General features: G+C 45.8%; 11 protein-coding genes and 1 pseudogene across 11 annotated transcripts, besides 15 other annotated features; all 12 read right to left on the reverse strand.

Moving 5' to 3' along the window:
- Positions 1-802: part of a sequence feature (areas merged during assembly that could not be assigned to a particular haplotype. This can correspond to areas where the two haplotypes were merged or to regions with more than two copies in the genome that were merged during assembly.) that runs on past the window's edge.
- On the reverse strand, positions 304-2,454 carry Tc00.1047053506945.220 (serine/arginine-rich protein specific kinase SRPK, putative; the record flags this gene model as incomplete). The annotated part of the gene is made up of 1 exon (XM_813892.1): positions 304-2,454. One exon carries the CDS (start codon positions 2,452-2,454, stop codon positions 304-306), a length of 2,151 nt encoding a protein of 716 aa, XP_818985.1.
- Positions 803-828: a sequence feature (haploid, non-Esmeraldo-like haplotype).
- Positions 829-4,427: a sequence feature (haploid, Esmeraldo-like haplotype).
- Positions 2,611-2,630: a microsatellite.
- On the reverse strand, positions 2,866-3,795 carry Tc00.1047053506945.210 (zinc finger-domain protein, putative; the record flags this gene model as incomplete). Its single annotated transcript, XM_813891.1, has 1 exon — positions 2,866-3,795. One exon carries the CDS (start codon positions 3,793-3,795, stop codon positions 2,866-2,868), a length of 930 nt encoding a protein of 309 aa, XP_818984.1.
- On the reverse strand, positions 4,043-4,540 carry Tc00.1047053506945.200 (mago nashi-like protein, putative; the record flags this gene model as incomplete). Its single annotated transcript, XM_813890.1, has 1 exon — positions 4,043-4,540. One exon carries the CDS (start codon positions 4,538-4,540, stop codon positions 4,043-4,045), a length of 498 nt encoding a protein of 165 aa, XP_818983.1.
- Positions 4,428-4,836: a sequence feature (areas merged during assembly that could not be assigned to a particular haplotype. This can correspond to areas where the two haplotypes were merged or to regions with more than two copies in the genome that were merged during assembly.).
- Positions 4,837-5,540: a sequence feature (areas merged during assembly that could not be assigned to a particular haplotype. This can correspond to areas where the two haplotypes were merged or to regions with more than two copies in the genome that were merged during assembly.).
- Positions 5,306-5,334: a microsatellite.
- Positions 5,374-6,891, reverse strand: Tc00.1047053506945.190 (cytochrome p450-like protein, putative; the record flags this gene model as incomplete). The annotated part of the gene is made up of 1 exon (XM_813889.1): positions 5,374-6,891. The coding sequence occupies one exon, from the start codon at positions 6,889-6,891 to the stop codon at positions 5,374-5,376; it is 1,518 nt and encodes a 505-aa protein (XP_818982.1).
- Positions 5,541-6,206: a sequence feature (areas merged during assembly that could not be assigned to a particular haplotype. This can correspond to areas where the two haplotypes were merged or to regions with more than two copies in the genome that were merged during assembly.).
- Positions 6,207-8,680: a sequence feature (areas merged during assembly that could not be assigned to a particular haplotype. This can correspond to areas where the two haplotypes were merged or to regions with more than two copies in the genome that were merged during assembly.).
- Positions 6,919-7,122: a sequence feature (T-rich).
- Positions 7,135-8,595, reverse strand: Tc00.1047053506945.180 (hypothetical protein, conserved; the record flags this gene model as incomplete). Its single annotated transcript, XM_813888.1, has 1 exon — positions 7,135-8,595. The coding sequence occupies one exon, from the start codon at positions 8,593-8,595 to the stop codon at positions 7,135-7,137; it is 1,461 nt and encodes a 486-aa protein (XP_818981.1).
- Positions 8,681-8,966: a sequence feature (haploid, non-Esmeraldo-like haplotype).
- On the reverse strand, positions 8,723-9,466 carry Tc00.1047053506945.170 (hypothetical protein, conserved; the record flags this gene model as incomplete). The annotated part of the gene is made up of 1 exon (XM_813887.1): positions 8,723-9,466. One exon carries the CDS (start codon positions 9,464-9,466, stop codon positions 8,723-8,725), a length of 744 nt encoding a protein of 247 aa, XP_818980.1.
- Positions 8,967-17,538: part of a sequence feature (heterozygous, non-Esmeraldo-like haplotype) that runs on past the window's edge.
- On the reverse strand, positions 9,878-11,062 carry Tc00.1047053506945.160 (S-adenosylmethionine synthetase, putative; the record flags this gene model as incomplete). The annotated part of the gene is made up of 1 exon (XM_813886.1): positions 9,878-11,062. The coding sequence occupies one exon, from the start codon at positions 11,060-11,062 to the stop codon at positions 9,878-9,880; it is 1,185 nt and encodes a 394-aa protein (XP_818979.1).
- Positions 11,124-11,143: a microsatellite.
- Positions 11,196-11,222: a sequence feature (AT_rich).
- On the reverse strand, positions 11,304-12,116 carry Tc00.1047053506945.150 (uncharacterized protein; the record flags this gene model as incomplete). The annotated part of the gene is made up of 1 exon (XM_813885.1): positions 11,304-12,116. One exon carries the CDS (start codon positions 12,114-12,116, stop codon positions 11,304-11,306), a length of 813 nt encoding a protein of 270 aa, XP_818978.1.
- Tc00.1047053506945.140 lies at positions 12,394-13,932 on the reverse strand (annotated as a pseudogene).
- On the reverse strand, positions 14,358-15,134 carry Tc00.1047053506945.120 (hypothetical protein, conserved; the record flags this gene model as incomplete). The annotated part of the gene is made up of 1 exon (XM_813884.1): positions 14,358-15,134. One exon carries the CDS (start codon positions 15,132-15,134, stop codon positions 14,358-14,360), a length of 777 nt encoding a protein of 258 aa, XP_818977.1.
- On the reverse strand, positions 15,479-16,636 carry Tc00.1047053506945.110 (the record flags this gene model as incomplete). The annotated part of the gene is made up of 1 exon (XM_813883.1): positions 15,479-16,636. The coding sequence occupies one exon, from the start codon at positions 16,634-16,636 to the stop codon at positions 15,479-15,481; it is 1,158 nt and encodes a 385-aa protein (XP_818976.1).
- Tc00.1047053506945.105 (zinc-binding protein (Yippee), putative) lies at positions 17,031-17,405 on the reverse strand (the record flags this gene model as incomplete). The annotated part of the gene is made up of 1 exon (XM_813907.1): positions 17,031-17,405. The coding sequence occupies one exon, from the start codon at positions 17,403-17,405 to the stop codon at positions 17,031-17,033; it is 375 nt and encodes a 124-aa protein (XP_819000.1).
- Positions 17,488-17,508: a microsatellite.

Consider the following 17,538-nt stretch of genomic DNA (forward strand, 5'->3'; position numbering starts at 1 on the left):
AAAAGTCATAAGCCAGTATAAACACAAATATATTGGCGCTTATCACCTTCCTTTACTCAAGCACACAAAACAAAATCACAAAACAATAATTTGCACTGCAAAAACCTCAAAAAACATTCTGTTACTGTTTTTGCATTCTTCTTATTCTTTTTTCTCTTTCTTTTCTTATCCCCATATGCGATCATTCTGGAAAAGAAACCCTCCTTCCTTTTCTTCTCGTTTCCTTCTTACTCTTCTCTCCCCCGCTAAGTCACCTCATTCAGCTCTGTAGCCACAGCAGCAGAGGGTAATGTGATGATTTCCTCAATCGCTCCCAACGTCACCGATGCTGTTGTTGAGCTCCTCTACGCGGGAAGTTGCATCACCATCTCTGTCCGCATGTCCCTCACCTCTAGCATCGGCCGCCTCCTCTGAAAGAAGGTGAATAACCTCAAGTGCAGATTTATGTGCGGCCGGATCCTCTAATTCTTTTCCTGCGAGTAAGTCATGGATATCTAGCAAGCTGAGTCCACGTTTCTCCAAGAACTCCCTGGCAAGAAGGGGATGTTCATCCCAAAATTGGGCAGAATCCATTTCTTTATTTCCACAACGTGTTTTTTCCCTCCCAAGTGAATTATTTTCACTCTCATCATCGGCATCATTGGAGTCGCCCGATGTTTCCGAGTCCTCCTCATTGCTTGTGCTTGCCTCAACCATTTCACGATCGGCATCAGAAGAGACAAAGCAAAACGGGGAGTAGTCATCTTCCTTAATTTCAAAAAAGTGTTCAAAGTTTGCAAGCATCTCGGTAGCAGTCGCTCTTTTTTGAGGATCAAACTCGAGCATTGGGAGAAGGAAGTCTGCAATTTCTTCCGCCTTCTTCCGGGTAAACTTGTGCTTGCGGTAAAGAACGTCATCCAGGGACCAAAAATTGAGATCTTTAATGTTACGCAGCGCACCGCGCGAATTGTAAAATTGGGACCGGTACTTGCCTTCTCCTAAACGCATGCTTTCGGGTAAATCACCCAGCAGTTCCGTCATTAAGGCCAAATGGTCCTCATCCCGTGAATAATTTTCCCCCTTGCGTGGATCAAAAAGAAATTCACCTGTGATCAGCTCAAAAATAAGGCAGGCAGCGGACCACAAATCTATTGGGGTGGAATACGGCTCCCCAAGAATCACCTCTGGACAACGGTACTGACGAGTTTGAACTTCATCCGTGAACTGCCTGTATGTCCAACAGCTATTACCAAAATCTGCCAGAACGACGTGATGCAGGCGCTCAATCTCCCAGTCAGAGTCTGTCTCACTTTCTGAGATCGCTTCTGCCTGCTCCTGTTCGCGGTTTTGCTCTATGGAATTTTTATGAGTCTTCGCTGTCGCACACTGATTGCCCTTCTCAGAGATATTTTCATTCTTTTTACCATTCTGTTCAATAGCCTTTAGCTTTTTGTAGTAACGCCGACGCTGTGATTTTGTCATCGTCTTTGGATCACGCTCAACAAGACGAAGACGTTGATGTAATGGCGGGGGGTGATAACGCTTCATTAACGATATTATCGCATGCTTTGGGCTGGAAAGCAGTACATTCTCAGGCTTTAAGTCAGTGTGAATAATATCCAAGGAGTGCAAATGTTCCAGCCCCACAAGAACTTGTCGAGATATACACTTCACTATGGGCAATGGAACACCACGATATTCATACCTATCAATAAGAGAAAGCAGATCTTCTCCGTAAACATCAAATACCATGCAAACATGAACTCCATTCGGACCGGTATGTTCAAAGTAGTCATTCATTCGAGCACAACAACAAGTTTTATCAGGATCAGACGACATAATTTCTCCTAATAGCTTAATCTCGTCATAAGCAGCTTCGGTATAATGTTTGGCCGACTTCTGTACCTTCAGAGCCTGATACCGCTTCGTTACGTAGTCCCAAACGAGCCAAACGGTAGAAAAATATCCCCAACCAAGCTTTCTGACTACACGATAGCGATCATGATACACCTCGCCGACCACCACAGGATGGTAGCCTCCTTTACGGTATTCTACTGAACGTTCATTGGCTGTGTCACTGTAATCCTCATCGCTGCCGCCGTGGTCTTCTTCTCCCTCCTCGTATCCCTCCTCTTCCTCTTCAAAAGAAGGATCGGGTATATTTTGTAATGGCTTCTGTTGGTAAACTTTATTTGCTTTCTCGTGTGCCTGTGCAACTGTCATACCAGGCTTAAGTGTCAGTCTCCCAATTTCCTGTAGTTGCAATTTATCGTTTTTCTTTCTCTTTATTTTGGAAAAATGAGGCTGCCCCAGCGGCTCCTCATGGGATTCCACCTCTTCTGTCGCGGTATTAATGCTCGCATCCACTTCATTGGTACCACAGGGATCTATGTGTTTCGTCTTTTTTTTGGTAGGGGCAGACTTACCGTTTTTTTTGGCGCACCATCCCCTCGTTTTCTTGTTAAACTTCGGCATCCCCCTCAGTTTCCCCACCACCACCCGAGAGAAGTTCTGTGGCAATCCCTTTTATTTTACCTGCATAGGCAACAAAGATAAAAATGAAATAAAAAATCATCATCATCATCATTGTCATTGTCAATGCATAAACAAAAATAAACGCACACTTCTACGTATATATATATATATATATACGTTGTTTTATGGAGAAGAATGCATGATGCAATCAATGTGTTTGCTCTTGTAATGTTCGGGCTCGGGACTGTAAGTAACGTATTGGTGTTTGGAATTAGAATCAACTCTTCAGCAATCCCTCTTTATAGAGGAAGTTGCATCGGAAAGAAAAAAGAAAAACCAAAAAAAGAAAAAGGAAAAAACAATCCATCCGTTGATATACCCAAACATTTGAGAAACCGGGGTATTAATTCCTTAGGCATCTGCAGGCTTCTGGCACTGTTGCAGTGCCTTAAGCAGCTCCACTACTCTATTCCCTTCCCTCTCCTCTTTATCCCTGGTACCATCGCACTCGGGAACAACAAATGCCATTTTATTCAAGAGCATCGCAACACGACTACGCTGCCTTTCGTTAATTCTGCAGGACTCAAGAAGGGTGTTTATTTCTTCGCTAGTTTCGAGCACCACTCGTGCAAGTTCATTCACCCTCGATCTCTCAGCATCTAGTTGTGCCTTTGTCTCTTCATGAAGTGTTTGCTCCTTCTTTAACAATGACTCAAGGGTGCGATTGGCCTCAACATGAACAGCCACAAGATCCCGTTCCCGGATCACTTCGGCATACAGCATCTCCAACAATTGCTCAATCCGTGGTGAGCCCAAAGGTCCGCCCATTGCTGTGGAATACTGCGGTGGGGTCTTTCCCTGGGAAGAAACATGCAGATGTGAGTTGTGACCTCCGTAATGATCGACACGCACCGGGGCACGCAGTTCGTCAACACCGTGAGCAAACGTGCATCCCTTGAAGTTACAAGTTCCTGCTTCCCAGTTCCGGCACATTGTTGTCTTGTACCGTGTTGGATTCGTTCCCATCTTCCTAGTCGAAATGCCGATGTTGCCGTTATTCAGCGTGTCCTCAGAGGCCTGAAGGGAAAACGATGGCGCAATCGGGCGCAAAGCCGACTGGGGTATCATTTTCGGTGACACGTGTGCCTGAGAGGCCGAACTTCTCTGTGACATTGGAGAATTGCCAGCGCGAACGGAGAACGACATCCCGCACCAAACTAGCAAAAAGGAAAAAGAAAAAAAAGCAGAAGAAAAGTTGTACTCATGTATATGAGTACAAATCGAAGAAAAAAAAAAGGAAGGCAAAAGAACTACGAACGCGAACAAGGAGAATACGTACATACATACACTTATATATATATATATCGATTGTTATTATGGACAGTAACGGCGAACGACAGGAGAAAAAAAAAAAAGAGATAAGAGATAAGGAGGAATAGACAGTCAAGCAACGGCGCAAGATAGAATAATAATAATACGGACACGTAAAGGCCGCAATTTCCCACACGCGTACACAGACAAGCACAACTCATACCCTCCAAAACAATGTCTTCTTCGTTTTATGCGTCGTCGCTCACAATATCACATTTTAGCAGGCCTTGATTTTGAAATGAAGCGACACAAGGGCCAATACCAACGACTTGATGTCACGTACAAAGTAATAGAACGTCTCGAGTCCTTTAGAGTTGTCTGTTTGCTCTACTTCGCTTATGGAGGTAATTTTGTTCGTCACCAACGAAATGTGGGTGTTTCCCAGGTGTATCTCTAGCTCCTGCCGCCCGTTCCGGTCTGGTTGCGGCCACCTCTCATCATCGCTTTCAAGAACCCCGGAGGTGATGATGACGCGCTTGATCTCCTCCAACACTGCGGGAGACACCCGAGCCTGCTTCTTGATAATGTTCTCATTCCGGTAGCGACTGTTGTTGCCATACTTCAGCGTTCCATCGTCGCGGATGTCGAACTCCAAAAACTCGTTACCGTAGCGCCCCGTATGTCCGGCAAAGTAGCGAAGATGGTAAAGGTGCGACTCCATGGTCTCTTCAGGCATAGTCATCGCCCCCTCCTCGCATGGCACCTCAGTCGTCATTTGCTCCCTCTGTACAAAAAACCGGAAACACGCCAAATATTCATTGAAAGAATGGGAAAAAAAGCGCAAAAAAATTTTTTTTTCAGAATAAAGAAACCACAACAAGAGAAAAGAGTCACCACAACTTTGTGTCTGTGTGCAAAATTGAATATCCCTGCATGAATGTGCAGCTCTGAGTGGGGATGTTACACAGCAGCAATGAGAAACACATCCTTACAGAGAGTTTCCAATCATTGTGCTTAATATTTCTTTGCTTTCAAAAGTACGTTTTTCCCCTTTTTCCCGTCGCCTCGCTCAGAAAATATGCTTTTCTCCTCTCCCTTTTTCTCCCATCCTTTGGGCTTTCCTGTTTTCTTCCAAGACCCACTGCACATAGTAAGCACCAATTCAAACCACATGCCTTCACGAGGCCTGATCAAGTAGTTCCTCAAAAATAAGGTAAAAACAAGAAAAAAGACTGTAGTTTGGTTGGTTTTGCCCCTAATACCCTCACAACACCAATACAGTTTGCCCAACGCTCATACAAAAAAAAAAAAAAAAAGACAAATATAAACGATCGCCTTCAATACCGACATACCCACCTATACCCAATCAAACTGGCGGCGAAAAAAGGCTATTTAAGTGACTGCCAGGTTGTGTTGCAGATAATGCTGCATATTTCTGCTGCCTTATTTTGCGAATTTGATGATGCCCCGCCACAGCGAATTTAGCTCAAATACCATAAAAAATATGTGGCTGAAGAACAAAAAAAAAAGCGTACATAGTTATATATATATATATATATATATATATATCAGGTAAAAATAAAAAATAAAACCGCCAGGTCAAGCAACCTATTTTCCCGCCTTCAGACCCTCACGGTGCCTCCAAGTGCATAGACAGTCATGCGGGTAAAGAGTGGGGAGGTAAATAACCTTATCAGAATTTGGAGTGCGTGTTCGCCTCCATTCAGCTAGTCGGGCAACTAGTGCCAGATAAACCGTCAGGTGGTTAATGGCATAATTGTAGCCAACACATCGATGCGGGCCAACACCAAAGGGAATAAATTGCTTAGCAAATTTTCGGTCTTCTTGGCGTTCAGACCCCATACGATCCGGATCGTATACGTCGGGATTTGGAAACCCCTCGCGGCAAGCTCCCACAAGTGACGGTATGATAAGACTGCCTTTGGGCACCGTGTAATGGCCGTCAATGACAAAATCGGAATGGGCCTTCATGGGCACCATCGGCGCCGGTGGAAAAAGACGAAGTTGCTCCAGGACACATTGTCGGGTAAAAGTCATTTCCTGTACCAAATCAAATGTCAAGGGCTCGTCCCCCGCACACAATTTCGTTTGCTCCTGACGGACTCGTTCCAAAACATCAGGCCGATCAGCCATTGTGGCGGTGATCATGACGAGACTGGCGGTGGATGCATCCTGTGACGCAAACAAAAAATCCAGTAAGGTCTCTGCCATTGCATCATCCGAAGCAAATGGAGGTGGATCCACACCCTCATCCTCACAAGCTTTTAAGGTCTCCAGTATTGTCGCACTCCAGAAATCAAGCACACAATGAGCCTCTGCATCTGGAAGAGACATACGAGCCTTGCTTCGAATTACAGCAGCTTTTAGTTCATCCACAACCTTTTTTCGAGCCTGAACCGCCTTGTACAGGGCAGTTCCGGGAAAATATAAGGGAAGAGAAAGAAATCCCACCGTGATAATGTTGTAGTTACGAGTAAACTCTTCAGGGTCAAGAAGGTGCTCACCGACAAAGACCGTTTGGGAAGTTTTACAGTTCAATTCACGTATGTGACCACGCATTTCCTCTGGTTTGCCCTCAAATGGGTACTTCTTAACCCACTCTGCCAAATGTTCGCGAATAAGACGTTCCTGGATAGGAAGATACAAAGAAAGCGCCTTCGTCGCAAAAAGATTCAAGAAGCTCGCACGAAGGGCCTTGTGCCGTGGACCGCATTGAAACGCTATATTGTTATCGCCAAGTATAATCCTCCCGTTGGGGTGCAGCTGAAGTGTTAGCGTATTTTCACTGTTGGTAGCGAATATTTTGTGGCACAAATCAGCACGAGTGACGAAGACAGTAAACTGGTTCAGAATCGACAGCCAACTGTATCCACTCGGGCAGTAGCGGCGTTGTTTCTCCCAAAAGGTGTAAGGGTCCTTCATCATCATTACCAGCCCACCGAGAAGTGGTGTCACAAACTTTGGGCCTGGAATGGAAAACTTATGCTTCCTGGCAAAGTAAAACATTGTCAAAAGGTAAGCCAAGCCATGCGCTATGAGCATGATAGCGGCGACCTCGGCCAAATATGGGATCTGCACCCCCAAAACGTTGCTAATCACTGTCATTGCAGCAATGATATATCGCAGTTCTTTAAAATAAGTAAAAAATAAATCAGCACAACTAAAAGCCAAAATAAAAATAAAATAAAAAAAAAGTGAAGAAAAAATTAATGGTGTGCAAGTCAAAAACCAACTTGGAAAATGCCAACAACAACAACAAAGAAGCTAGAAAAAAAGAAAAAAGGAAAGGGGGAAAAGAGGAAAAGAAAAACAGCAAAAGGAAGAGACAAAAAATAATATCCATCCATTTCAAACAAGAAACCTCTTTTCAACCTTACATTTTTGGTCGCTTTGCTGCTGTTGTTGAAGCGACTCATAACGCTTTATCACGTGACGCATCCTTCTCCAGCCGTGCGCTGCCCATTGGCCCCTCAAGCCGGTCTTCGCCTCATGGCGAAAAAATGCCAAGACAGCATTGGTCTCCCGTTTGCACCGCAGTTGCGTAAGACTTAGTACCAAATGCGAAAAGCATGTGAGGGCCAAAGGTGTCATCCTCTCATCGGACGCTACCATACGCCCCCTAAATTCAAGCCAATTTGTACCGTCCCTAACAAGCACAAAGGCACTCTGACCGTCACCACTGGGTGAGAGCCTGTCCTGCAAGTGTAAACCAAAAAGCTCAACAAAGCAACGAAGTCCACGAATCACATTCTGCAAGGCGGCCTCGTCATTAGCACATTTTTGTACCTCACTCCACTCATACTTTTCAACAGATGTTGGAGGTCGTGAGGAAAAAAGAACGGCTGGAAATACATAAAGAAACAACTCCGGTACCTTAAATTTGCCATCCTCGCTTGTGTCCTCCCTATTGCAACCCTCTTCTTGGGAAACATCACCGTTCAAATGCTTAAACGCCACGACAAGCAAAGGCCACCATCGGTTGCATTCACCTTCAAAAAGGTTTGACATGAAGAGGGTGCTATCAACATAACCATGGCCAAATTGCAGCAGCACAGTTGGAGGAAAAGGCAGCACATTTGTAAGAACCTTGTGGAATTCACGCTGCTGAGACATCTTAGCTGCCCTAATGTTACCCTTCTCCACCATTTTCTCTCTCGTTTGAATTTGCTGCAGTCGTCGCCTCACCTCTCGTCGTCTGATGCGGGCGATTCTCGATCCCGGACCCAAAAGATGCTCCTCCAGGCGCAAATTAAGGATCTCCCGCGCCGCTTTCCGGTTAAGCCAGTAGGAAGGAAACTTGCTAAACTTTACAACGATTCCACTTGGCTCGTGCTTCACTATAGCAGTTTGCATTCGTCGGTTTGTCGCCTGACCACCGGGACCACGGCCAAGTGTACTTTGCTCGCATAGATCCTCTTCCCTAAATAAGTAACTTCTCTCAAAGATACGGCTTCTATAAGTGGGAAGCCCAGCGGCACGTCGCGCAGAACGCCGGCCAAGAACTCGTAATACATCAAGTTTATCACGAGGGTGTAAACCGTCAAATATCGCAGCCTTCTCCGTTTTGGGAAGTGACTTGAGCAAGGAAATGATGCCGCGGATATTCTTTGATCGTCCTGTTGTGTTAGCTGCCGAGTATCGTCTGCGACTTGGGCGTTTTTCAAAAGTTTGTTGGTCGTCGTTCGCAGAACGTCTCAGTGACTCCTTGAGTGAGTCGCCAAACTTTGTGGCACTGCACATCCTCAGATGCGGTCCCGACAGCAATCGATTTCCCCCATTGCCACCTGCCATGCTGAACCTCGTCAACATCCCCTACGACAGAAAGCGGAAACAGAACCCAATAGAGCACACACCAGGACGGCTACCGGAAAGCGATTTTTGTTGTTGTTTAAAAAGGAAAAAAAAAAATCACAACTCAAACACCCAATTCTTCAATTTACTGGAGTCCATACGGCATGTTTTGCCGGGGACCCTCCTCCGGATGCCGAGGCCTCTCCAGCTCAAGATCTGGAAGTGCAAAGTCCTGCATCTCGTACTGACGGTCAAACGGTCCTGTTCGCGTCAAGACCTTCCGTTTACTCCATTTATCCACAAAAATACCACTTTGCGGAAACGGCCCCTTCCAAGGCGGAAGAGAATCCTTCAACGCTACGTCATTGTATTGCTCCCCAAACAGTTCATTTGTCCCGCCACGGTAATTGTAAACGTGCTGGTAAAACTGTTTCTTCCATTCCCAACCGGCCTGTTCAGAGTAAAGGCCGTTGTGGGAAACAAGAATAACATCGTCTGACTTACGTGGTTTATGAAACCCATACATGTCAGCAAACTCGTCTGGGGTAAGTTGAAGAGCATACTCAACTTCATCCCTTGGTAGCCACCAACTGTGAGGAACCCAACGATGCATCTTTAGCGGCGAAGTCCTACAATCGACAATGTGCGTATAAGGTTCTGGGTGCTGCACCAAATGAAGCATATCTTTAAGAAAGACCTGATGACAAAGAAGGTGGTGAAAGTGTGCGTATTGTTGCCGCTCATAAAGAAACTTATGGCGATCAAAATACCACGGCTGGTACTCCTTCGGATGCCAGTTCATCCACTCACGAGGGTTGATCTGGCCGTCAAGCATCATGTGATGACGAGTACGACGGTCAGCTTGCCGCCTAATACAAGACACGAGCATTGGTACCCACTATTGCTCAAAACTCCTAACATTCAACAATAATAAAAAAAAAAAATACATTAAAGCCAAAAAAAAAAGACACGGGACCATTCAGAGCCCCACCCGCCGCAGGGAAAAGAAGCTGAAAATCCAACATGAGCCAAGGCCTCCGTGTCAACCCAAACGTCTTAACACAGATCGTATGTTTATATCAAACTTAATGAAGAAATAGTTTTTTTTGTTTTTTGTTTTTTTTTTCCTTAATTAATTAATTCTGTTAAATTATTTAGATGGGAAATGCCTGTTACCACGCAACATTCACCATAAGAAAAAAAGGAAAAAAAAAAAAATGGAAGCGCAGGCCACCAACAAATCGTCAAGGAAAAAAAATGGGAGACTTCACACATTACACGACGCTTCTACCCTTCTCGCTTAGCACGACTCATCGAGCTTCTTGGGGATCTCCCAGGTAAATCCACCCCTGCCACTCTTGTCTTCGCGTCCAAAGTGGCCAAAGCGTGAGGTCATGTGATATATGGGCCGACGAAGATCTAGTTCCTTTATAATATCGTACGGGCGAAGCCTGAAATTCTTCGTCACGATCTCCAGGATGCGTCCATCATCATACTTGCCGGTGCCATAGGTTTCAATGTGAATGTTCAGCGGTTCTGCAACACCAATAGCGTACGCCAGTTGAACGAGACAACGACGTGCAAGACCCCCGGCGACAAGCGACTTGGCGATCCAGCGGGCCGCGTAGGCCGCCGAACGGTCCACCTTTGAAGGGTCCTTGCCAGAGAAGGCGCCACCCCCATGGGCGCCCCAACCGCCGTAGGTATCAACAATGATTTTGCGGCCAGTAAGGCCAGCATCACCGTGTGGGCCGCCAATTACAAATCGGCCAGAAGGATTCAAGTGGTACTTTGTATCGGCATCAAGCATGTGGGCAGGGATCACGGCCTTGATGACCTTTTCCATGAGGTCCTTGCGGAGTGTCTCGTTTTTCACATCAGCATCGTGTTGGGCCGAGATAAGAACAACAGCCACACGCTTAGGAGTCAGCAGCTGTCTTCCTTCACGTGAGTCGTACTCATACTGTACAGTGACCTGCGTCTTCGCGTCCGGACGAGCCCACGGTAGTGTCCCATTACGGCGTAGTTCGCTATACTTTACAGCAAGTCCGCGTGACAACTCGTATGTGAGTGGCATAAATGTCTCCGTCTCGTCAGTTGCGTAGCCAAACATCATGCCCTGATCACCAGCACCAAGTCCCTCGCCGTCAAAGTCCCCAAGGCTCTGGAGGATCTCTGGAGACTGGTGCTCAATGGCAATCAGAAGGTTGCACGAACGATAGTCCAACCCCTTCTCGCCATCATCAAAACCAATCTCCTTCACCGCATCGCGGACCACCTTCTGATAGTCGAGCACCGCATTTGTGGTTATTTCACCAAAAATCATGATCATGCCTGTCTTGGAGCACGTTTCACAAGCCACCCTTGAAAGAGGATCCGATGCAAGGCATGCATCCAGCACAGCGTCCGACACTTGGTCACAAAGCTTGTCAGGATGGCCCTCACTCACGTGTTCAGAGGAAAAAAGAATTTGGCGAACAGACATATTGCCGGTAAAATTTATATATATAAGAAAGAAGAAATCTTGCTGCTGCTACTACCGTATTAAAAAAAAAAAAAAAAAAAACATGCAATACAAAATAATTTCGCAGAAAGTTCCAGTTAATTGTGTCCCTATCTATAATTAATAATAATTATTATTATTAGCAATAGTAGTAGCATTACTATATAAATAAAAAATAATTGTCATTCTTAAAACAAATTGCTGCAGAACGGTAATAATCCAACTATAGAGCAAAGCTAACTGAAAATACTCTCGCTTCCCGCAAAAGAAGAAGTTGTACTTTCTTTGGGTGTTCCCACAACTCCAATCGGACGCCCTCGACTGTGGCCACCGACCTTCCATTAATAGAGAGAATGACATCCCCAGTATGTACCTGGGGAAAGGCAGGGGCCAGTGACTGAATGACGCGTACCTGATAGCAGCGTTCCCTCATTTTGTGCCTGCCACGATGCAGCAAACGAACATCGCTAAGGACAAGCCCATATTTTTCCTCTGGGGCCCCACTTCGCCCCCGCGGGGCAATGTCAGCAAAGGCGGAAGTGAACAAATCCTCGTAACCCCTACATCGCTCAGATTGAAGTGCAAAAATCAGCCCCTTCTGTATTCGGGCAACTTTCAAAGCAAAGTTGGCCAACAGCTGAATACGAATCGGGACGCACTCTTGAAAAAGTATATGGCATGGGTCTTTCCGCCTCACTCCTGCAATTGCCCTCTCCTCAGATTGGGCCATCAAGCATCCGCAGGGTGAACCCACAACGCCTCCCCTCACGGCCTCTGTACCCCTGTCATTGCGCATCGCATCAGCAAACTCTGCCACCATGGACTTTTTGCGTTCAAGGAAAAACAAATAAAAACGCAGGAGTGAAAAACATCCCCACAAGAAGTGGAATAAAGTAATGTAGTGATTTCCCTTCATCTCCCCCATGAGGACTCCCATGAACCGAGAAAAAAAGAGCAAATGGGCCCGAACAGTGCTGCTTTCGGCCGCAACGATATGCCTTCTGCAGTCCGCTTCTGAGCGAATGAGATCATCCATCAAACCCCAAGCACATGAACTACGCCAGACAAAAGAAATGGATTGGAGAAGTAAGTCGGTCAACAACAACAAAAAAAAAAAAAGTCAGTTATGATCAAGAGATAAATGAACAAACGATCGCCACTAGAAACGTCGCGGCGAAAAGACTACGTTGTTCGGCATCACACAACAAACATCTAAAAAAAAAAAAAATGACAATAAGTTTTCATTTTACTCGCATCTTCAATTTCAAGCAAAAAGAAAAAAGAAAAAAAAAAGGAATAAACACCAGTCCCCATTATTCAAGAGCAATGACGTCAGCAACATTCCTAAAAATTTCTCGCTTCCAAATAGGGCGAAGAGGCACTCCTGCTGGTGTCTCGAGAACAAAATCCACTTTTTCCAGCTGGGATTGATGTGTTTCCAACCATTCCTTCAATCTGTAGTTAACCACGATTGTATCCGGTGTTGTAGGCGCCCAGCAAAGTGGACAATTCCACACATTGGTACGAGCACACTGCATGAGGAGAGAGCGCAATTCCACGCATTGCATGTGTTCACATAAATAACCTCGTACAGGGATGCTTAACGGAAGTGTCGTAATAGGACAGTTGATCTTCACCTGCACACCAACGACATCATCGCGGCGCTTGCGACGAGGAGGCATCTTATAGTTCAACACAACCCTGTCAACCAGTGCATCCATATCGATACGATCTACATACACGGCAGCTATAACACCCTTCCAAAGAGCAATGTCCTCAATGACCCCAGTAAAACCAACTGCAAGGGAAAAAAGTTCCTTGTGTAAAACGTGTTTGGTTATATCAGCCCCGGCAACAGTTTTTACAGCCACGGCTTCCTTTCCCGAAGGCAACGAACAATTACATGGAGTCTCTACAACAGCTCCATTCACAAAAAGCTTCATAGCTATGGTAGCGCCCTCGTACTCAAAAGGAACCATCCACCCAATAGTATGCTCAAATAAAGAGGCTGAAAGAGGAACGAGTAGCACGCGCCGAGAAGCCAACAGACCCCCTTCTGGGGACCTCATGTAATGCAATCGGCGATGGCAGAGTCGTCTCCACAGGTACGCCATCCACAGACACGGCCCCTAAAAGATCCAAATAACGGTACAATGGTGAGAGCACAAACCGCTCCTTGTTTTCAAAAACTTCCTTTCGCACTATATCCAAAGCAGAAGAGTCAAAAGCTTCCTGAAATGTCCATTGCGGCCTACTTGCCTGAGGCACCACCAACAATTCGGTTGGTCTAGGGTTGGAATCGACTTCATGAATCACCTTTACAACATGGGATGGCGGCACAATTTCCTCCAGCGATCGTGTCGGTCTTTTTCGGCGTTTTGGTTCCCTTTCAGTCATCAGTTTCCTTACGCCTCGCGAAGAAAAATCAATTCCATCTTGCGATAAAAGAGTCTTCCTTAGATGAGATGCAGTAGTATGATTGACCGACTTAAGGAGAGCAGACATGCACCGCAGCTCCTCTGGAGTATAAGGCGGGGGCTCTACCGTTGGTACCTCACAACGGGTGCTATCTAGCAACGCCCTTTGTACAGCTTCGTGTGTCGCAGTTACGCAAAAGAAGTTCTTTTCGGCCGTATCGCGTTCATCCTCGGCCCTATGAAACATACGGACACCGGTGCTTCCTGACTCCACTGGATATAGGTTTCCAGGGTCATGGTAGAACTCAACACACATATCATATCCTCCTCCAACCACAAGAAGCAATTCCTTGTCCGTCTCCCGCACAACAGCAGGCCACCACTCCCCGTCATCGCAGTTAATCCACACAAGAGTCCCTGGCGGATATTTCATCAAACAAGCACCCTAAAAAAAACAAAACAAAAAAAAGCTAACTCCAACTCTGTAGACATGCGTAAATAAGTATGTGTCCGTGCATCAGAAAATTTAAAAAAAGAATAACTAAAGCAAGAATATGCGTATAGACACGGAAATTCAAGAGCCACTCTCACATCCTTTATTTTTTTTTCCTCGTTTATTATTATTATTGTTGTTGTTGTTTTTTGCGTGTGTATGTTTGGGTAAATTTCTTTTTTCCGCTGGAAAAAAAAAGGAATTCGGTGCCTTCCAGGGGGAGATGAACAAAAACATGCGTGTCAAATAACAAACAAAAGAACAAACGGCAAAAAGAAAATTTATTCTAATTATCTAATAAGTAGCACTCCAAAAAAAATACCAAAAAGAAGTGCTGAAAGCGAGAAGGGTTGAGCGATGTGCACCTTTACTTGTGTAAAAGATTAGATCTACTGAGGAGGCACTGGCTGGGTCCCAAATGCACAAAGCCCAAGTCCCGTTTGTATTGACTTTCCTCTTCTGTGTTAAAAGTGTCGTTCCGCCAGTCCCCACTGGCGCCACGAATGGCTGCAAGAGAGTCTAGAGCTTTGGGAAAGCTTGCAAATATCGCATGCAGGGGAAGCTCCCCAGGGTTCTGGGCAAAGACAAGATCAGGATCAACAGTTTCTTGAGCGGCCACACGCTTTGCCGTCAAATGCGCCACTTTTGAGCGGCTTGAGCTCTTGAGGGATGCGTTGCTGGGCACTGATGAGGGCCATTCCACTCGATTTCTCCTCACATAAGCAGACGGGGAAGCATTTGCTTGTCTTGCCGCAGCGTTGGCTGCAGCTGGAACGGGTGAGTCAAGCACAGAGGAAGGGAGTTCCTTTGCACTGGGAGTGCACTTCAACTGCGCTCTGGGATCTACGGAAGAATCTGTAGCAGTTAAAGGTGCATTAGCCGCCCGAGAGAACGACGCGTGCCCCTTCACCGGTGTGGCGCCATAAATCCTCGACGCCGTATTGACATTTTGCGACGTCAGAGTCGCTGTCAGTCCGTTGCGAACATAGGAAGACATCATCTTGGTGCTTTGTTCATACTTCTCCATGTATTGATCGACCGCTAAGGCCGGAGGAGGAGGAAGTAGCATGGACACATCCTCGCCCTTGATGTACTGCCGGAAAAGCAGTTCTTCAACAAGCTGAGGGCTCCAGGTGGCGGTCATTTTCAAAGTTCTGAATTTCCAAACAAACCTACCGACGCTCGGCTGCTAAACACCCCCCCCCCCCCCAAAAAAAAAGGAAGAAAAATCAAATAGAATTAGCAGCAAGACAAAAAAAGTTGTGATATGCCATTGATGGGTAGAAGAAATGCGGTATCGCTCCGTCATTTCAATCAACTAGGGCTCTGAAGGAAAAAAAAAAAGTCCACTTTAAAAAGATAGAAACATAACAATGGTAAAACAAATATCATCAAACCCATTTTTCAGGTGACACTATGCTCCTTGCAAAGAATATATATATATACTGAGAGATAAAAATAAGAAATAAATAATAATATCAATGACAACTAAAAAGAGAGGTCTATATTGTACAAATCGCACAACCTCCATGAATTGTCCGCCCCCTTTTGTCCAAAAGGCCTATCAAATTCCTCGTCGGTCATGGTTTGATACTGTGATGCATTTGCGGATGATGGCCGGTGGTAATACCGCGCCATGGATGACGCGTTGACGTCAAGAAATTCTTCTTCCATTGACTCTACGTCATTCGTTTTCTCTGCCCACCGTGGGTCTAACTTCGCCAACCACGAATACTGATAGTCATACGTCTCACCACGCGAAGTAAGCACATCATTCAGCAACTGCAGACAAAACGAGTAATTCGGAGTTTCCTCAAACTTCAAGGCACGCACATAATCCAAAAGTTTTGCAAACTCTTTGGGGTGCCCATCGGCAAGAGTCTCCGAGGACGTCTTCGCTTTCATATCGCAAATACGCGTATAACGGTAATCATTCGGTTGAGATTTCAGTCCTTGCCATGGCAGACTTCCCCGAAGAAAATAAAAAAGAAGGTACGCTACTGATTCCAAGTCATCCCTGCGACTCTGTTGAATGCCCCGATGAGCGTTGATACTCACGTAGCGAGCCGTGCCAGTAAGCGACTTGTTGTCCTCCCACGGAATGTGTCGCATCGTGAAAGAGTCCCGGTAACGCTTCGACAGGCCCATGTCAATGACATACACAGTTTGCGAATGTCCCCCCACACCCATGACAAAATTTTCAGGTTTGATATCTCGATGAATATAACTCATGGAGTGCATACACTGAATTCTCTGGATGATCTGTATGCCTATCATGCAGACCGTCTTTACCCCAAAATCCCGGCCACAGATGCTAAACAGTTGCTCGAGGTTGGGCCCCAGTAAATCCATCACGATCACATTGTAACCCCCCACCCGACCTCCAAAGTACACCTGAGGGAAGCCCACAGCCACCGCACATTCATTGAATTCGCTGTATATTCGGTACTCTAACATGGCACGGCTGTGCTTCCTTGGCGCCTCAATCTTGACAGCAACATGTGTGCCACTATGGACGTGCACGCCCGTGTATACTTCACCAAAAGAGCCTCCGCCCAACCTTTCAATAAGGCGAAAACGTCCTCCAATCAAAGTTCCGTTAAGAACACTTTTGCCGTCCTCTTTTCTCAGCGACACCTTCGACATAACCCGACGGGAACGCAGCGTTGCTCCCCTCCTCTTCTCTAAAAAAAAAAAAAAATGTATTCGACAATAAACGTGCATACGCAGAAGAAAAAAAAAAAAGTAAAAAAAGAAGAGTAGTGGCATGAGAAGGGAAGAAGAGTTTGAGGGCACGCCCTGAAATGAATGGCACACAAACGCCATGAACACAGAGGGAGACTCTCTTTGGGGGCTTCTGCAGAAAAAGACCAAGTCCCCGCGTACTGAACTAAGCAAACATATCACCAACATAAGCAGGGCAATAATCGGGTAGTCAGAATCTCAACTATAAAAATAGAAGTAAAGCGGCACGCTTCCATTAAAATAGTAATAATAATGACAACGAAAGCGCACGCTGCATCAAGGCCATCCACAACTACTAGTTTTGGTCACTTGGGGCAGACAACCCGGTTGTTGCGTCTGCTTTGATGGCTCGCAAGAGCTGACGCTCCAGCACAAAACGATTTACCTTGTACCGCTCCTTCTCCACGTGAGCAAAATCGTACGTCCAGCCAATATAGCGATCGCAGCAGGAACAAAAGACATCCCGCACAATATGGGCACCCGTTATCAGTTCCTTCTCCTCCTGGGGGCCAAAGTAGTAATTAAAGCAGCGGCTCACCAGATAGGCCTTTCCATGCTTGCCATGAAAGGTGCGGGAGATGACATCGCCGGTATCACAAAGATACGCACTGCATCGTCCACAGCCGTAACCGTCTTTTGCAGTAAAACGCACACGTAGGCGACGCGCCATCAAAGTGCGATCACCAATATTAACCCTATTGATACACACCAAAAAAAAAGACTATATGTATGTATATATATATATGCCTCAAAATAATAATAATAATAATAATGGGATGTAATTGATGGTTGCAAAACACAAA

This window comes from Trypanosoma cruzi, genomic scaffold (genome assembly GCF_000209065.1).
Source record: "Trypanosoma cruzi strain CL Brener 1047053517161 genomic scaffold, whole genome shotgun sequence".
Classification (NCBI taxonomy): Eukaryota; Euglenozoa; class Kinetoplastea; order Trypanosomatida; family Trypanosomatidae; genus Trypanosoma; species Trypanosoma cruzi.